Source organism: Vulpes lagopus, chromosome 8, assembly GCF_018345385.1.
Source record: "Vulpes lagopus strain Blue_001 chromosome 8, ASM1834538v1, whole genome shotgun sequence".
Lineage (NCBI taxonomy): Eukaryota > Metazoa > Chordata > Mammalia > Carnivora > Canidae > Vulpes > Vulpes lagopus.
The window spans coordinates 114,080,948-114,095,492 of NC_054831.1; the positions used below are offsets into that span (position 1 = coordinate 114,080,948).

Consider the following 14,545-nt stretch of genomic DNA (forward strand, 5'->3'; position numbering starts at 1 on the left):
GGGGAGGCAGACACAGGCAGTGAGACATAGGGCCTGGCCAGACCAGACGGGGGAGGGGGTGGGGGGAGGGCCACCCGCAGAAGGGGATGGGGGGGGAAGAGGGAATGGAGAGGGGGAGGGAATAGAGGGGGAAGGAGGGGAGGAGGAAGGAGGGGAAGGGGAGGAGGAAGGGGGAGGGCCCACTTTCAGGAAGAAGGAGGAAGGGGAGGTGGGGATGAAGAAGGGGGAGGGGGCAGGGGGATAAAGAGGGGGAGGGGGCAGGGGGATGAAGAAGGGGCAGAGGGAGGGGCAGCGCCCATCCCAGGAGGAGATGGGGAAAGGGAGGTGGGGAGGGGGCAGGGCCCACCCACGGGGGTAGGACGGGAAGGAGGGGATGGGGGATGGGGGATCAGGAATGGGGCCCCACCCTCCCAGGCAGGGAGGTGGGGGGAGAGGTCTGCTCAGGAGGCCACAGTGGGGAGGCAAAGGAGCCACCACGGGGCTGGAGCTGGACCACCAGGCACTCAGGCACGAGGTGAGCCTGGCCGCGTGGGGAACCCCCATCTGAGGGGGATGGGGGCAGAGGCCCTGGGGTCGCACCTCGTGGAGCTAAGCCCCTCGATGGCTGACAGCATTTCCTCATCGTATGAGTCGTCCTCCGACCGTCCCTTGGGGGACGCGCTCCTGGATCAGAAACCCACAACTGCATCAGCCCAGGACCACATCACTTGCCCAAGGGCCGGAGTGTACACGAGCCGGCTCACCTGCCTGGGTCCCCAGAGCCCCATGTGGGGTGGCGGAGGAGCAGGAGGCCTCCACCAAGGCCCAGGGAGAGCAAGCGGCGGCCCAGCATGGAGCAGCAGGCCCAGCTGGCCAGCAGCGCTGCACGAAGCTGAGGGCGGATCTGAGGCCTCCTCCACTCTACCCGCAGGGTTCCCGCCCCCCACCCCCGCTATTGGGTGCAGGCTGCGTAGCCACAGGCGCGCCATCAGTGTGAAGTCCTGATTCCAGGCCACAGCAACCTGCATGGTCAGGGCCGCCCCCTCTGAGCTGCCCTCCCAGACAGAGGATGGTCAGGGCAGACCCTACGGGGGTGATCAGGACTTGGCCAGGAAAGCGGGCCATGGTCAACAGAGGAGGGGACAGTGCACGTACCTGTCAGGGGTCCGGTGGCGCCGCAGGGGAATAGTCTGGAAGGGAAGTGGGGAGCAGTTATGCTGTCTAACGTTATTACCGCTATATGATGTTGCCGTCTATCCCAGGACTGGGGGCTCTCATCTCCCGCACTCTCAGACGTGCGGGGCCAGTGTCTGGACAGGATGGGCCTACCTTGGGCCTCCGACCCCTGGTGACCGGGGTCTCGCCGCTGCTCACGCTCTCACGGTGGTTGAGGTGCGCAAAGGGCCGCGCGGCCCCCCAGGACTCCAGGTAGCGGGTCATGCGCACGGACGCCCGCATCTTCAGGGCTGCGTCCCCCTTGGGCTTGGGGAGGTGCTGGCTGGGCGGGGGCGGCTGCTGGCTCTGCAGGCAGACATAGACACAGCCCGGCCTGTCCTCTCCCTCTCGGCCCAGGAAGGGGCTCCCCACCCGCCCCCAGCCTGCTCCCCCTGAAACACGATGATGCCCAGAGCGCTGCTGGCCATGCTGGTGGAAAGAGAGAAGGGCAGAGATGCCGCTGTGTCTGCAGTCCCTTGGGGACTGGCTGTGGCCCAGTGCACGCCTTGGCTGGGCTGCCGGGGAGGTCTGGGCGCAGGCCCTGTCCTTCCCAGGTGGCCGGGAGATCAGGGGTCACATACAACTGTGCATGGCCCCTCAGACCCTTCTCAGCCTCCCCAGGGAAAGATGGAGCCGAAGTCCTCAGCCCAGAGGCCCCGCCGACCCCATGAGGCTCTGTGGACCCCTTGGGGTCTGAAAGCCCATTGGCCTCTCCCCCCGGAGACACCCCGGGGAGACAGCACCCAGGAAAGCCACAAGCAGCCTACCGGGCCCACCCACATGTGGTCGGCACATGTCCTTCCCAAAGGGAGCAGCTGGAGGAAGAGGAGTCGGCCAGGAGCCCAGAGAGACGGAGAGCCGGCCTGCGGAGCACCAGCCCCGCTCCCTGGGCAGTGTTCCAGGGGGTTCCACTCTTGTGGCCCCCACGCCGCGGCAGGGACCGTTACCTGCCATGTGCCTGCTGTGGTCGGGGAGAGGGTGGCTCAGCCAGCCTCTGCCTCCTGCAGGGCCCCCTGTGCCACCACCTCCCCCTAAGAATAGCAGCTGGGGACGGTCCCTACTGGGAGGACGGGCAGGAGAGAAGAGGGCGCCGAGGCCGCCGGAGACAAGCCTGACCCATCTCCAAGTCTCCCTACCCTCCGAGGCTTCTGCCTTCCCGGAGTCCCTGTCCCCTCGGGTCCCTGCCAACGCCCACAAGGACCAGCACCTACGGCCACAAACACTCGCTAAGCCACAGGCGGCAGCTTTCCTGGAAGCTTCTGGCCTCGTTTCAGGATAGAAACATTTTTAAAGCCTGAAATGCGCCTGTCTGCCTGGCCGGCGGGGACAGCTGGAACCCAGGCTCTGTGACAGGCCCGGTCCCGAGACTGCGTGGTGGCCTGCAGAGAGCCACCTGCCCTGGAGCTGGGGACGGGGGCACATGCTGGGTCACCCCTCCACTGGTCGGCCACTCTGTCCATGCAGCACCCTGCGCTCAAGGTCAGGGTCGCTAGCACTTCTCAGACACCGGGGCCCCCAGAGAAATAAATGTGCACTAAAGATCCATCGGCTCTGAGTAAAAAGGCACCTGTTCCAGAGTGGGCACCTGCGACCTCCAGACCTCCACCAGCTACAGGTGACCGCCCCTGCCCCCTGCCACCTCTGGAGGCTTATCCCCCAGGTGTCGTCACACCTACGGAGGCCAACATTGGGGAAGACCTGCCACGGCCACACCGGAGATCCGCCTGAGCACGCGTACAGTGGCCCCTCTGCACACACAGGGCGGGCCTCCAAAATACGTCGTCAGGCCAAGGAAGCAAGGCACCTGGGCTTCGTGAGGGCGATGGGAGTCTCTCAACTACTCACATAGACATCGACATCCCTGTGGGAGGGAAACCCCAGCCGGAAGGGACGTGCCGGCTGTGGATAGGATGCGATGGAGACTGGCTACAACCCCCCCCTTTGGGGTTTTTGAATTTTCAACTATGCGAACAAATGACATTCGACAAATACAGGGAAGGTAGGGTGGCTGGAAAAAATGAAGGATGCCCAGTTAAATCCTGCACAAAAGACAGACATGCTAAAATGTGTACATCAGGCGGCTCAGTGGTTGAGCGTCTGCCTTTGGCTCAGGTTGTGACCCCAGGGTCCTGGGATCGAGTCCCACATCAGGCTCCCCGCAGGGAGGCTGCTTCTCCCTCTGCCTGTGTCTCTGCCTCTCTGTAGGTCTCTCATGAATAAATAAAATCTTTTTTTAAATGCAATAAAATAAAATAAAAATGTCTTCGTCATTGGTCTGCAACTGAAGCTTGCCTACAAGTCCCAGAGCGGCCTTGCTGAGGGGCGGCCCCATGGGCCAGAGCTGGGGGCCTGTCTGCCACCGCAGTGCAGGACCAGGGCTCCGCTTCATCTGCGCACAAGCTCTCGGAGCACCTGCTCCACTGCCAGGCACTGCTCTAGACATGGTGACCGCAGCCTGCAGAAGAGGTTCCCCCACCCCAGGCCCACCCCAGGGAGCCCACACTGACAATAAACAAGCAAAGAGAATAAAGGAAGGGGAGCATGTGCAACCGAGCGAAGAGGGCTGGGGACAGAGACAGCAGCACTGACAAGGGTCCTGCGGCACAAGAAGCCGGGCAGTGGAGGGACAGGGGCTGGAGTGACGGGCACTCAGGAGGAAGGAAGGTGGGGTGGGGTGGGTCAGAGATGAGGGCAGGGCCCAGAGCCGTGGGGTGCAAGCCAGTACCCAGAAAGGGTTCCCCGGATGCCAGCTCAGCATCCATGGCCCAGGGCCCAGCTGGGGAGGGGAGGGCACCGGGCAGCTCTCATCCCTGGGGAACATCTGGGGGCCGGGGAGGCTTGCCGGCTGGCCCTCCGCTCCCCCGGAGACTGGCAGTCGGGCCAGCACGGAGGACGGCCAAGGCCAGAGCGAGAAGGAGCTGGAAAGAGCCCGACGTGGCCGACATTCTTGAGCTAGCCCCAAGGATGATTCACCGAGGCCGCCAGACGAGCTGGCCTCCCGCGGCAGGAAAGAAGGGCCTGTGTGGGCGCGGGCAGGCCCGGGGCCCAGCGGCCCCACAGCAGCTCAGCAGCGGCCTCCACCACGGGGTCCTGAGCAAAGTGGGGCCTCCAAGCAGGTGGAGCAGGACCCACGACGCACCGAGGCTCCTGCCTCGCGGCCCCCTGGCCCTTCCCCGCTTTCCCAAGTCTTATCCAAAGCGTATCTTTTCAAAATCCAGGGAATTAGTGACAAGCCCTGGAAAATCAACTAGCAGTGACTATCGTTTCTAGAATGTTTACGAGGTGCCCAGACTGTGGTGAGTGCCTCACGCCGACCAGCCCTTCCTCCTCCCGAGGTCGGCACTGTCGTCACTCCTATTTCTCAGAAGTCGCGTGGAAAAGGAAAACTCTCCCCTTCTGTGGGGTCTTGCCCCAGGGCCTGGGCCCCCCAGGGTCCCCTCAGCCCGCCCCGCCCGCCGCCTCTGAGCCCTCGTACCCTGGGATCGATGACTAGGTAGGTGCGAATGTTCATCTCCTTCAGGTAGGGGTCCCGCTGCTGCCCGTGCCCATCCTCCACCTCATACGCCTTGTCCAGGTGGTTCAGTGTCGCCTCGGTGATGTGCACCCGGCTGGGGGAGACCCGAGTCAGAGCAGCAGAGCCCAGAGAAGGCTGGCACCCGCCCGGGGGTTGCACAGCACGCAGGGCCGGGCAGCAGAGCCCAGACGCTCCCCCAACGCATCGAGGTCACTGCTCCCATCTCTGACCCCACTCAGACCTCCCTTCAGCTGGCCCTGACTTGGCCCATACATAGCCTCTGACCCCACCACCCCACCCCTGTCCCGCAGAGCCTCACCCCGGAACTCCAGCTGCCTCCATCCTGTTGGCCAGGGACACGTCGTGAGACCACACGTCATACTGCCACTTGCGCAGCCCGATGACACCACACAGCACGTTTCCTGAGTGTATGCCCACTCGCATGCTAATATCCACACCCGTGGCCTCTCGCACCTGCCTGGGCAGAGCAGTCTAGTCACCCCGTCCCAGCCAGGGCTGCCCAGTGACCCAGGCAAGCCATCCCCACCCAAGCCTCAGCTTCCTCATCTGCAAACTGGGTACAGTGTGTTCCCTACCAGGCCTTGGGAAGCAGGAGGTCTGTCATGGGGACAGGCACAGCCCCCCGGGCCTGTGCATGGTACCTACTTGATGGCCTCACACATGTCCAGCCCCATCTTCACACAGTTCCGGGCGTGGGTGGGCAGGGATACGGGCAGACCCGACACGCAGTAGTAGCAATCTCCCAGGATCTTGATCCGCATACACTCGTTGGCCTGCGGGGGCAAGGTGAGCAGGGGCCTGGTCGGCAGACAGCTGAGAACCAGGGTGCACACTGGCCAGCCCCCCTCCCCACACCCTTCAGAGGGAGCCAGACTCCTTCCAGCTCTTTCCAGAGGCTTCCTCCAGGGGAGCTGCTTCTGGGCCCACCCAAAGGTTTCTCCAGGAGGCACCCCTAAGCAAACACCAGGGATGAAAGCGAGTGTTACTAAGGATGGTCACCATCCCTCTCTGAGGGAGACGCTGTCTTTGCCTCATTCCATCTTACAGTGTGGAAGCGTGTACTGAGCACCTGGCCCTGTCCCAGACACCGGAACACAGCACTGAGCAAAACAGACAAAACTCCCTACAACATGCGGCTCACGTGCCAGTGGCAGTTAGATGTTAAACTAGACTAATAAAATCCGCAGACCCGTGGTAGTGATAAGTGCTAAGGAGGACAATCAGGGGTGTGGGGGGAGAGAGGCCTCCCAGAAAAGGTAACATTTGGGAAAGACCCAAAGGAACCGAAGGAACAAGCCACACCAGTATCTGAGGGAGCGTATTCCAGGAAGATGAAAGACACAGCATGTGCAAAGGCCCTGTGGGCAGAAAGCTTCTTGAGATCCAGCAAAGCAGCCCATGCAGCTGGAGTGGAGGACATAGGGGACCTGAAGACAGGTGGCAGGTGCCACAAGCCAAGGGGCCAGCAGGTGTCCAGGTAACTGGAGAGATGGCTGGCTGCCAGGGATGCAAAGCAGCAGGGTCTGGGGAGTGGGGAGAGAACAGAAAGATGGAAGGGAGGACAGAGGCTGGGGCCACATAGGGAAATGCCCCTGAGGGGAAGGGGGCCCAGGCAGGCTTCTGGGGTTCCACCTGAGGTAGTACTGTGGCCACTCTCTGTCAGCCGTTGGCAAAGGTGGCCTTGGGGTGGGCATTTAGGGACCCTGAAGGAGGAGCTACAAGCTGGCTCAAGCCCCGCCCCTCACGGAGGCCTTCCGTGTCAGGGGGGAAGCTAGGGCTGGGGCACTGATTGATGCCCAGCTCCCTCCTGCAGGGCCCCTAAGGGCCGGCGTCTCCTAGCCCATGTCTCCAGATCCCCCGTCCAGCCCCTCCCCACCCACCTGGACCACCGGGCAGGGCGCCTTCCCTCCCAGGAGGCCCCTGCACCTGCCCAGCCTCCCTGAGCAGCCCCTTCACTAAACCCTCTTCCAGGGAGCTCATCTGGGCGCCTGCCAGCTGCCTCCCACGGGGCCCCGCCTGCCACATGCTGCGTTCTGAATAGCCTGGCAGACGATGAGAGGACACGGGCTTTTCTAGAAAGTAGGAAGAACCTTGGAGAGGGCCTGGATGCCCACAAACAGGCTCGGGGCTCCAGCCGCCCTGACCCCCACCCCGTCCAGGCATGGGACGGCCCCCTGGAGCCAGGCTGCCCTCCAGGGACCTGGGGAGGCCGCGTTCCCCAGGCTCTTCCTCCACACAGCTGACAGGTCCACTCTGCCACTTGGAAACCAGGGAAGCCGCTTGAGCGTGTTGGGGGCAGTAATTCCTGGGCCCAGACGCAGTGAAGGTGCCTCTGGGAGAGTCGGCCCCGGGTCTGGAATCTGACTGCTCATAGGAGAGAAGTCTGGGACCGGCCCTGTCCGTCTCCGCCCACGGACTAGACACTCTGGCCAGGAGGCCTCTTTCTCCCCATCCTGCCTCCTGCCCCCGCCACAGATGGAGGGCTGTCCAAGAGGACAGGGCAGGTCCCTGGGCTTTGGTGGCAGGGGAAGGGCCGTGGCTGACCAGAGGCCAGGCCTCTAGCTCACACATGGCCCAGCTACCAGGAACCCCATCTGCCGGTTTAAAGGATGTCATGGAGGGAGGCTCCTAAGGGAGGGCTCCAGATGAGACAGGCCCTCTGAGTCACTGGGTCCACAGTACCTGAGGGACAGCACTCCAGGGCACCCCCGGCCACAGCGTCCTCCTGCAGTTTGGTCACCCCGCGGTGGCCAGCCCCTGAGATGGAGGCCACTTCTGTTGAGACAGTCCCTCCTCAAACAGGGCAACCCCGACCACGAGAAAGTCTTCCTAGTGGGAAGCAAGCCTGAACTTGCTTCCCACCAGGGTCCAGACCACTGATTCTCCACACATGGAGAATTCTCTCTCCAAGAGGCGCTTCAACATTCCCCCAGGTGTGGGCACAGGTGTGGGCTTTCACTGACACTTTGTACATGATGCCAACGCGGCCAGCACAGACTGCCACGGCCTTAAATCTTAAACACTCGGGTCTCTACTTAGTGGGCACCACTAAGCCTGTCTTCACCTGAAGCTGGGCCAGGTGCCCCCCAGGCCCCCTGGCGGCCTACAGCCCTCTTCAAAGCGCACAGCATACAGGGCAGGCCCAAGGCCCCACTGGAGTTCAAGGATGCCACGTGGCAGGCCTCACGACCATTTGACAAGTTAATGAATAAGCATACACACGCACACGTGTACACACACACAACCCCCCCCTCCCGGGCCCCATGCTGCCCAAGAAGACAAACACTGAGATCCCAGCCCAGCCCTGCCCTCTCCAGACCACACCCTGCTCAGCTGCACCTGGGAACCCCCTTCACCCAATGCCCTCCCGTGCTCGGCACCTGCCATGTTCCCCAGGGTCCTCGGGTCAAGTTCTCCTGACCTCAGCCCCAAATCCTTGCATGTCTGCCCCTGGCACCTCATCCCCCTCACACTCTACCCAGTCACAGTGAGTCACGTTCATTCCTAGGGCCTCCAGCAGCTTCTTTCTACTCCAGCCCTTTGCACATGCTGTACCCTCTGCCCAGAACTCATTTCCTCTTCAGCATCTTTTTAGGTTTCTCAAACTTTACTTTTCTTTTAAAGATTTCATTTATCTATTTATTTGACAGAGAGAGAGAGAGAGAGAGAGAGAGAGAGAACACAAGCAGGTGGAGCAGCCGGCAGAGGGAGAGGGAGAAGCAGGCTGCCTGCTGAGCAGGGAGCCCGGACCTGGGGCTCGATCCCAGGACCCCGGGATCATGACCTGAGCTGAAGGCAGATGCTTCCCCGACTGAGCCCCCCAGGCACCCAGGTTTCTCAAACTTTAACGCGTGCGCGGTTCACCAGAGATCTTGTCAGAAGGTGGGCTGCGGGCGAGGCCTGCACTGCGCGGTCCTCCCCAGCTCCCCCAGCTTCTGCTGCTCTTGTGCAGAAAGATGGTGGCATCTCTCCTCCAGGCAGCCTTCCTGAGCCCCTGTGCAAGCCCCCGCGTGTGCTGGCAGTCTCCCCACCGGCCCCACTCTCTGGGGACAGGGTTCTGGCTGCCGTGGCCACCACTCAACCTCACTTCCACGGTGGAGCGCCCGGAAGCATTTGCTGACTGGGTGCTGAAGTCCAGCCAGGGCCTCTGCACGCTCACCCCAGCACAGCACTGGGCACACGTCATCCCCAGGGGGCAAGAGCACGGCACAAAGGCCTGTGGGCTCACCTTGGCGATCTGGTCAAACTTGCCGAAGAGCTCGTTCAGCACCACCACCAACTCTTTGGGGGAGCAGTCGCTGGCCAGCCGTGTGAAGCCCACGATGTCAGCATAGAGGATGCTGGGGGCCGGGTGGGGGCAGGGGGTCAGAGCCACATCCCTGGAAGCCCCTGAGCCCCCACCAGCCTTGGCCTCAATCACCCCAGCCACTCCTTAGCCTCCGGAGGGATGGGAAAGAAGCTCCGGGCCATACGGATGAATTAACGTTCCAGAGGGTTGGCATTAAGTAAAAGGCAGCAAGCCTCAGAGCCGCAGGGCCCTTGGGAACTGCCGCCCTCAGGCCCCCACCGCTGCAGACCGCAGGCTGGGGCGCCTTGGAATGTCCTCCCCACACCTGGGCCTTCACCCTTGCCCAGACTTCACAACTAAACCCCGTGCTGAGACATGACTCCATGCTCCCCTGAGCTGAGCTCCCGCCCAATGCTCTACCCACACACGCTACCCCAGTAGAGCTCCCATCCCACAGATGAGCAAACCGATGCTCGGGGCTGAAGCCTTCTGGGAAGCCAGAGCTGTAGTATGCACCGGACCGCCCAGCTCGAGAGTCCATGAGTTCCAGACAAGCTCATGGCACCCACGCCTCTGGTTCATAGAGGCTGGTGCCTTCGAGTAAGATTCTGTAGGCCCTTCAAATCCACCAAGAACTGGGAGACTTCACCTCTTTTGTGGGGGGCCTGTGTCCCCTTCAGAGTCATCTGAAAGGACCTCTTTCCTCCCAAAGTCATACTTATGCTGTTTTACAATTTTAGGGGACTACTAGATCCCCCTGACACCAATCTGATCTGATCCCACCCCCTGGAAAAACAAACAGGGAGACTGAGGCATGGATTTGCCTCCCCCAATCCTCCTGGGGAGCCCACCACACAGGGCTGGTCAGCTGCCCACCTGACGTTCTGGTGCCGCTTGACATACAGGCTGTGGAAGTTGTTGTCGGGCATGTAGCGGCGGTCCCCGCGCTCCTTGAGCCGCTCGATGATGGCTAGCTTCATGCCCATGGAGATGTGCGCCGGCAGCACCGACAGCAACAGGTTCTCCTGGGCACCGGTGGGGACAGGCGGGGAGGCATCAGGCCCCAGGCTTGGTGACCTAGCCTGTTTCCCCTATGTCCCTACCTGCGCTGCCCATAGTACTCTCCAACTCTGCTGGCCTGCGCCCTGCCACCAACCCAGCCAGGCACACGGCCTCCTGTGTCCCCGGCGGCCCCTGTGGTGAGGCTGGCATGGGTGTCCAGCCATGTGCCCCATGCACATGCTGTCCAGTGAGTGTGTGATGTGCAGAGAGAAAGGACGCGGGGCGTGGGGCCTGGGAGGGCCTGGGAGGGCCAGGCAGTGGCTCCCAGGGAAGGCAGAGACCGTACCTGCTGGCGCTTCTCGATGCGCAGCTTGCGACGGATCTGGATGCACTTCACAGTGTAGGTGAAGAGCTCTCGGGAGGCGTCCTGCATATGGTGCTTGTGGAATGCACCCGTGAGGTTCCCGCACAGGAAGATGACAGCATTGGCCAGCAGCTGGGGGCGAGCCAAGGGCGGGCTCAGCATTCAGCCCGGCCTGTGCCCCGGGGTACCAGCAGCACCCCTCAGTGGGCTGGTAATGGCACCCCATCTGCATTCTCTGACCTCCAACCTGCTCAGCCTGGCACCCTTCACAGGGAAGCAGGAAAACTGAAGCCCAGACAGGCTCTGGTCCCCTAGAGTCACTGTGACTATAAGACCAGGTCTCAGGCCCTTCTCTGCAGCTGCCGGGCATCCCCATCCAGACTGGGAGGTGCTGAGGCCTCAGGTCCAACTCACCCACACACATCCCCCCATCCTCAGGCCCAAGCCACAGCCCCTGCCCAGAGGCCTTTGCCTGCCCCTGTGCACACCTTACCTGTAGTCCCACCTGGATGCTGGGTGCCGTAAAGGCCCCCATGATAGCACCGAGCACCAGGAGGTGGGAGATGCTGGAGACTACTCCTGCCGCGATGGCCCCCTGCATGCTGAAGGGCAGCAGCGTGTACACCACAAAGACAATGAAGAGGAAGAAGGGTACCTGGGGGCAGAGCATCGGTGAGGCTCAGGGACTGGCCACAACACCCCTGCCGCAGGACCCAGACCCAGACGGAGCCAACATCACCCCCCTGCTGCAGCCTCTCATCTTCTGGGAACAGCCCCAGAAACCCGAATCTTGAGCCCCTGCCCCCAGCACAGCCCCTTCCTTCCCCATGTGGTGAGGGACAGTGACCAACACGCAACGGAACATGGGAAAGCCAAACTCCACTTCTGGGTCAGACCCAGCCAATATTAGCCACCATTTCCTGAGCTGATTTATGAGCTGAGGCTGAGGCTGAGGCCAGGCCTCCCCAGGAGTAAGACCCCAGGCCCTGGTGACCCAGGGAGTTGCCGCCTGACACCCATGGCTGGGGCTCTCCTGCGGCAGGAATGGTGATCACCCGAAGGCCGGGGCCCAGCTGCCCACCTGCCGCCTCCAGTGGTGCAGCTGCACCCACTCCCAGCCCTCTGGGCTGCCTGGCCTTCCCGTGCCTCAGCCTACCCAGCCTACTATCAGAGGGTGCCAGCACTGGGCAACAGTGACCAGCCAGGCCAGGGTGACTCAAGCTAGTCAAGAAAAGGCTCTTGCAGCTGGGGTGGATAAGCCGGTGGGCGGGCAGCCTCAGGCCTCTGCAGCATCCGTGCCCAACCTGGGGATGGCCTGCCTGGAAACGGAGTGGCACAGAGGAAAACAGAGCAGAGGGAGGGCAATCGGGACCTGGCCTTCCTGCTAGAGCTAGCCAGTCCTGACTGGTCCCAGCCTTTCCAGGCATGTGGGCCAATGTGTGCCTTTCTGCCTCTAAGCTGGAGAGTGTCATTTCCATCTAAACGAGGGTCTACCCTCAATGCTCCAGCCAGACATCTGTCCAGCTCAGAGAGCTGAATGGACAAGATCAGCCTGGCACCCACCCTCTGTCGCAGAACCACAGCCGGTGGGAGGAGGAAGGCCCAAGGCCAGCACACCAGATATGGGCCCTGTCTCCAAAAGGGACCTGATGCCCAGGGAGGGCAGGATTTGCCAAGTGCACCGCTGGCTGGTGGCACCCAGCCCCCCAGGGGACGCCAGGGTCCCTGGCCCCATTACCTGCGCCCGCACAGAAGTTGTGTTCATCCATGAGTCGAACACCAGCATGTAGCCCAGCATCATGAGGCAGACCCAGATGAGCAGCGCTGAGGCCCTAAGCCACCGCGAGACGAGGCACTCCACGTACACCAACACGTAGAGAACCACAAACGCGGCAAATGTGAAGAAGGCCATCCCCAGGACAGCCTGGTGTCCAGAGGGGTCCTGGGCAGAGCAAACACACACGGAGATGCCACAGCCTTCCCCAGTGAGGCGTCGTCCCCTCTGGAAAGCCTGCCAGGCTAGCCTGTCCGTCCTGCCCCGAGCCATGTCCCCTGTGCTCTCCTCCACGTGGGTGGGGTCGTTGCACCCTCCAAGCACCACACTCTTCCTCACCTTTGGGCTTTGCACTGTCTTGGCCAGGGCTGCCTCCACCAGCACCTTCCCTCAGTCCCTGTGCAGCGCAGAGGCCCTGTGGAGCCCTCCCCATCAGGCCCCCTCTGCTCCCAGGGTGCCCCGTACATGCCCGTGGGAGGACAGTATAGGGGCACAGCTGGGCAAGCCCGCTGCAGGACAGGCCACTGCACCGACTGTTACAGAGTGAATGGAGGAGATGCTAACCAAAGGCACCCCAGACAGACAGGGGATGAGCTGGAGCCAAGGTAGAGGCGTGACACCGCGAAGGGGTGACCAGGAGAGGTGAGTCCCTGCTGGGCCAGCACCTGGTCTCCCCCTGCACCCTGAAGCCCCGTGGGCACAGCGGCTGACCTGGGGGCTGGCACGCAGTAGGCAGTCAGGAGCCTTTTGCTGAACGCACAAACAAATGTCCTGCGGTTTACAGCCATGCAGATCCAGGCAGCGTTGACAGAGCCCCTGAGGGCCAGCCACGTTACACACAGCGCCCTGCTAATAGCCGGCAGGCTCGGATGTCTTCTTCTAGAACTTTCCTGTTCCACACAGTAGCTACTGGGCATGTGTGCTTTTTCTGGATTGATTTTATATTCATTAAAAAGCTCCTCAGTCGCACTAGCCACGTTTCGAGCCCTCAACAGCCACACGCAGGCAGCGGCCGAGGTCACGGAGGGTGTTAGCGGCGTCTGCCTGGTGTTCGGAAGGAGCCCGGGACCACAGCCGGGCTCTAGGAGGAGGAGTGCCAGGGAGCAGCCATACAGGGGCCATCACCCCCAGGTCTTCAGCACAATCGAAGTTTGTTTTGGGGGAAAAGGGAGGGTAGTTTCCTTGGCCAAATTAATGTAACATCTAAAACCACCCCCGACTTCAAAATTAAATGAAAATGAAAAACCTGCCTCCCCCCGCCCAGCGACGCCACGGAGCACTCGCAGACCAGCCTCCAGGCTGAGCGAGGTCAGGCTTGCCCAAGGCCTCCCAGGCCCGGCTCCCAACCACCACCTCTGGGCCTCCCCACTCACCCCGCAGACGAAGCTGATGATGATGAGGGCGACGCAGGCGGTGACAGCCACCAGCAGGAGCGTGAGCAGCAGCGGCCCGTGCTGGCTGGTGAGGCGGTACTTCCCGTAGAGCGCAGCCTGGTCAGGGTCCTCTTCACCCTCGTTGAGGAAATAGCGCCCCTTGGCCGGCATCCTCCCCGGCAGCCCCCCCGGCCCAGCGGTCCACTCGGGAGACCCTGCGGCCCGGGGCGCATCTGTGTGCCCACCCCTGGCGGGCCTAGGCCTCGGGCCTCGGGGGGCCTGGCGGGCGGGCCTGCAGCCCCATGGGCGGCGCGGGGCCCGGGCCGCTCCACTGCCAGGCCTGCTCACGGCACCCCGGGCCTCGTGCTCTGCATCGGGGCTGGCTCACCGGACGCGCGGGGTCCTCAGCTCTGCGGAGACACAAAGCAGACCGGGATTTAGCCAGGACAGGTGGAGCCATCAGGGAGAGCAGGGGCCAGGCCTCACCACCCCTGGGTCCCATCCACCAACCTTAACCCAAACCTAACTTCTAGGTCGTAGTTAAAGCTTTGCCTGCACAGCCAGCCCCTGTGTGTCCTCGAACTGCACTGTCCCGTACGGAGCCGCCAGCCACACGTCACTATATGCGGCTACATTTAACTGGATTAAAAATGAAATTAAAAATTCAGGGATGCCTGGTGGCTCAGCGGTTGAGCATCTGCCTACAGCTCAGGGTATGATCCCGAGGGCCAGGATTGTATCCCACATCAAGCTCCTTGTGGGGGGCCTGCTTCTCCCTCTGCCTGTGTCTCCGCCTCTCTCTCTCTCCCATGAATAAATAAAATCTTTAAAAAAAAATTAAAAATTCAGACCAGCAGTCACACTGGCCCCATTTCAAGTGCCCAAGAGCCACACACACAGTTAGTGGCTATTTTATTGGGCAGCACAGATAGAGAGCATTTCTATCATCTAGAACCTCCCACCGGACAGCACTGCTCTCCAGGTTTGATGGAGATCACATGGAGATCTCTGATCC

General features: G+C 62.1%; 1 protein-coding gene across 12 annotated transcripts in view; it reads right to left on the bottom strand.

Annotated features, from left to right (window-relative positions):
- The window catches only part of ADCY7 (adenylate cyclase 7), a 55,923-nt gene that overhangs the window by 12,262 nt on the left and 29,116 nt on the right, over positions 1-14,545 (bottom strand). For 11 of the 12 annotated variants that reach the window (XM_041767740.1, XM_041767745.1, XM_041767749.1 and 8 more), the window contains 12 exons: positions 13,531-13,940; positions 12,122-12,325; positions 10,877-11,038; positions 10,366-10,515; positions 9,894-10,042; positions 8,958-9,069; positions 5,375-5,502; positions 5,028-5,186; positions 4,670-4,802; positions 1,309-1,500; positions 1,135-1,169; positions 580-663 (listed from right to left, as the gene is read on the bottom strand). In XM_041767740.1, the coding sequence (XP_041623674.1) occupies positions 580-663; positions 1,135-1,169; positions 1,309-1,500; positions 4,670-4,802; positions 5,028-5,186; positions 5,375-5,502; positions 8,958-9,069; positions 9,894-10,042; positions 10,366-10,515; positions 10,877-11,038; positions 12,122-12,325; positions 13,531-13,701 (1,679 nt within the window). In that variant the 5' untranslated portion in view covers positions 13,702-13,940. Of the gene's footprint in view, positions 1-579; positions 664-1,134; positions 1,170-1,308; positions 1,501-4,669; positions 4,803-5,027; positions 5,187-5,374; positions 5,503-8,957; positions 9,070-9,893; positions 10,043-10,365; positions 10,516-10,876; positions 11,039-12,121; positions 12,326-13,530; positions 13,941-14,040; positions 14,170-14,545 lie in introns of all 12 variants that reach the window. The other variant, XM_041767741.1, reaches the window with a different exon arrangement.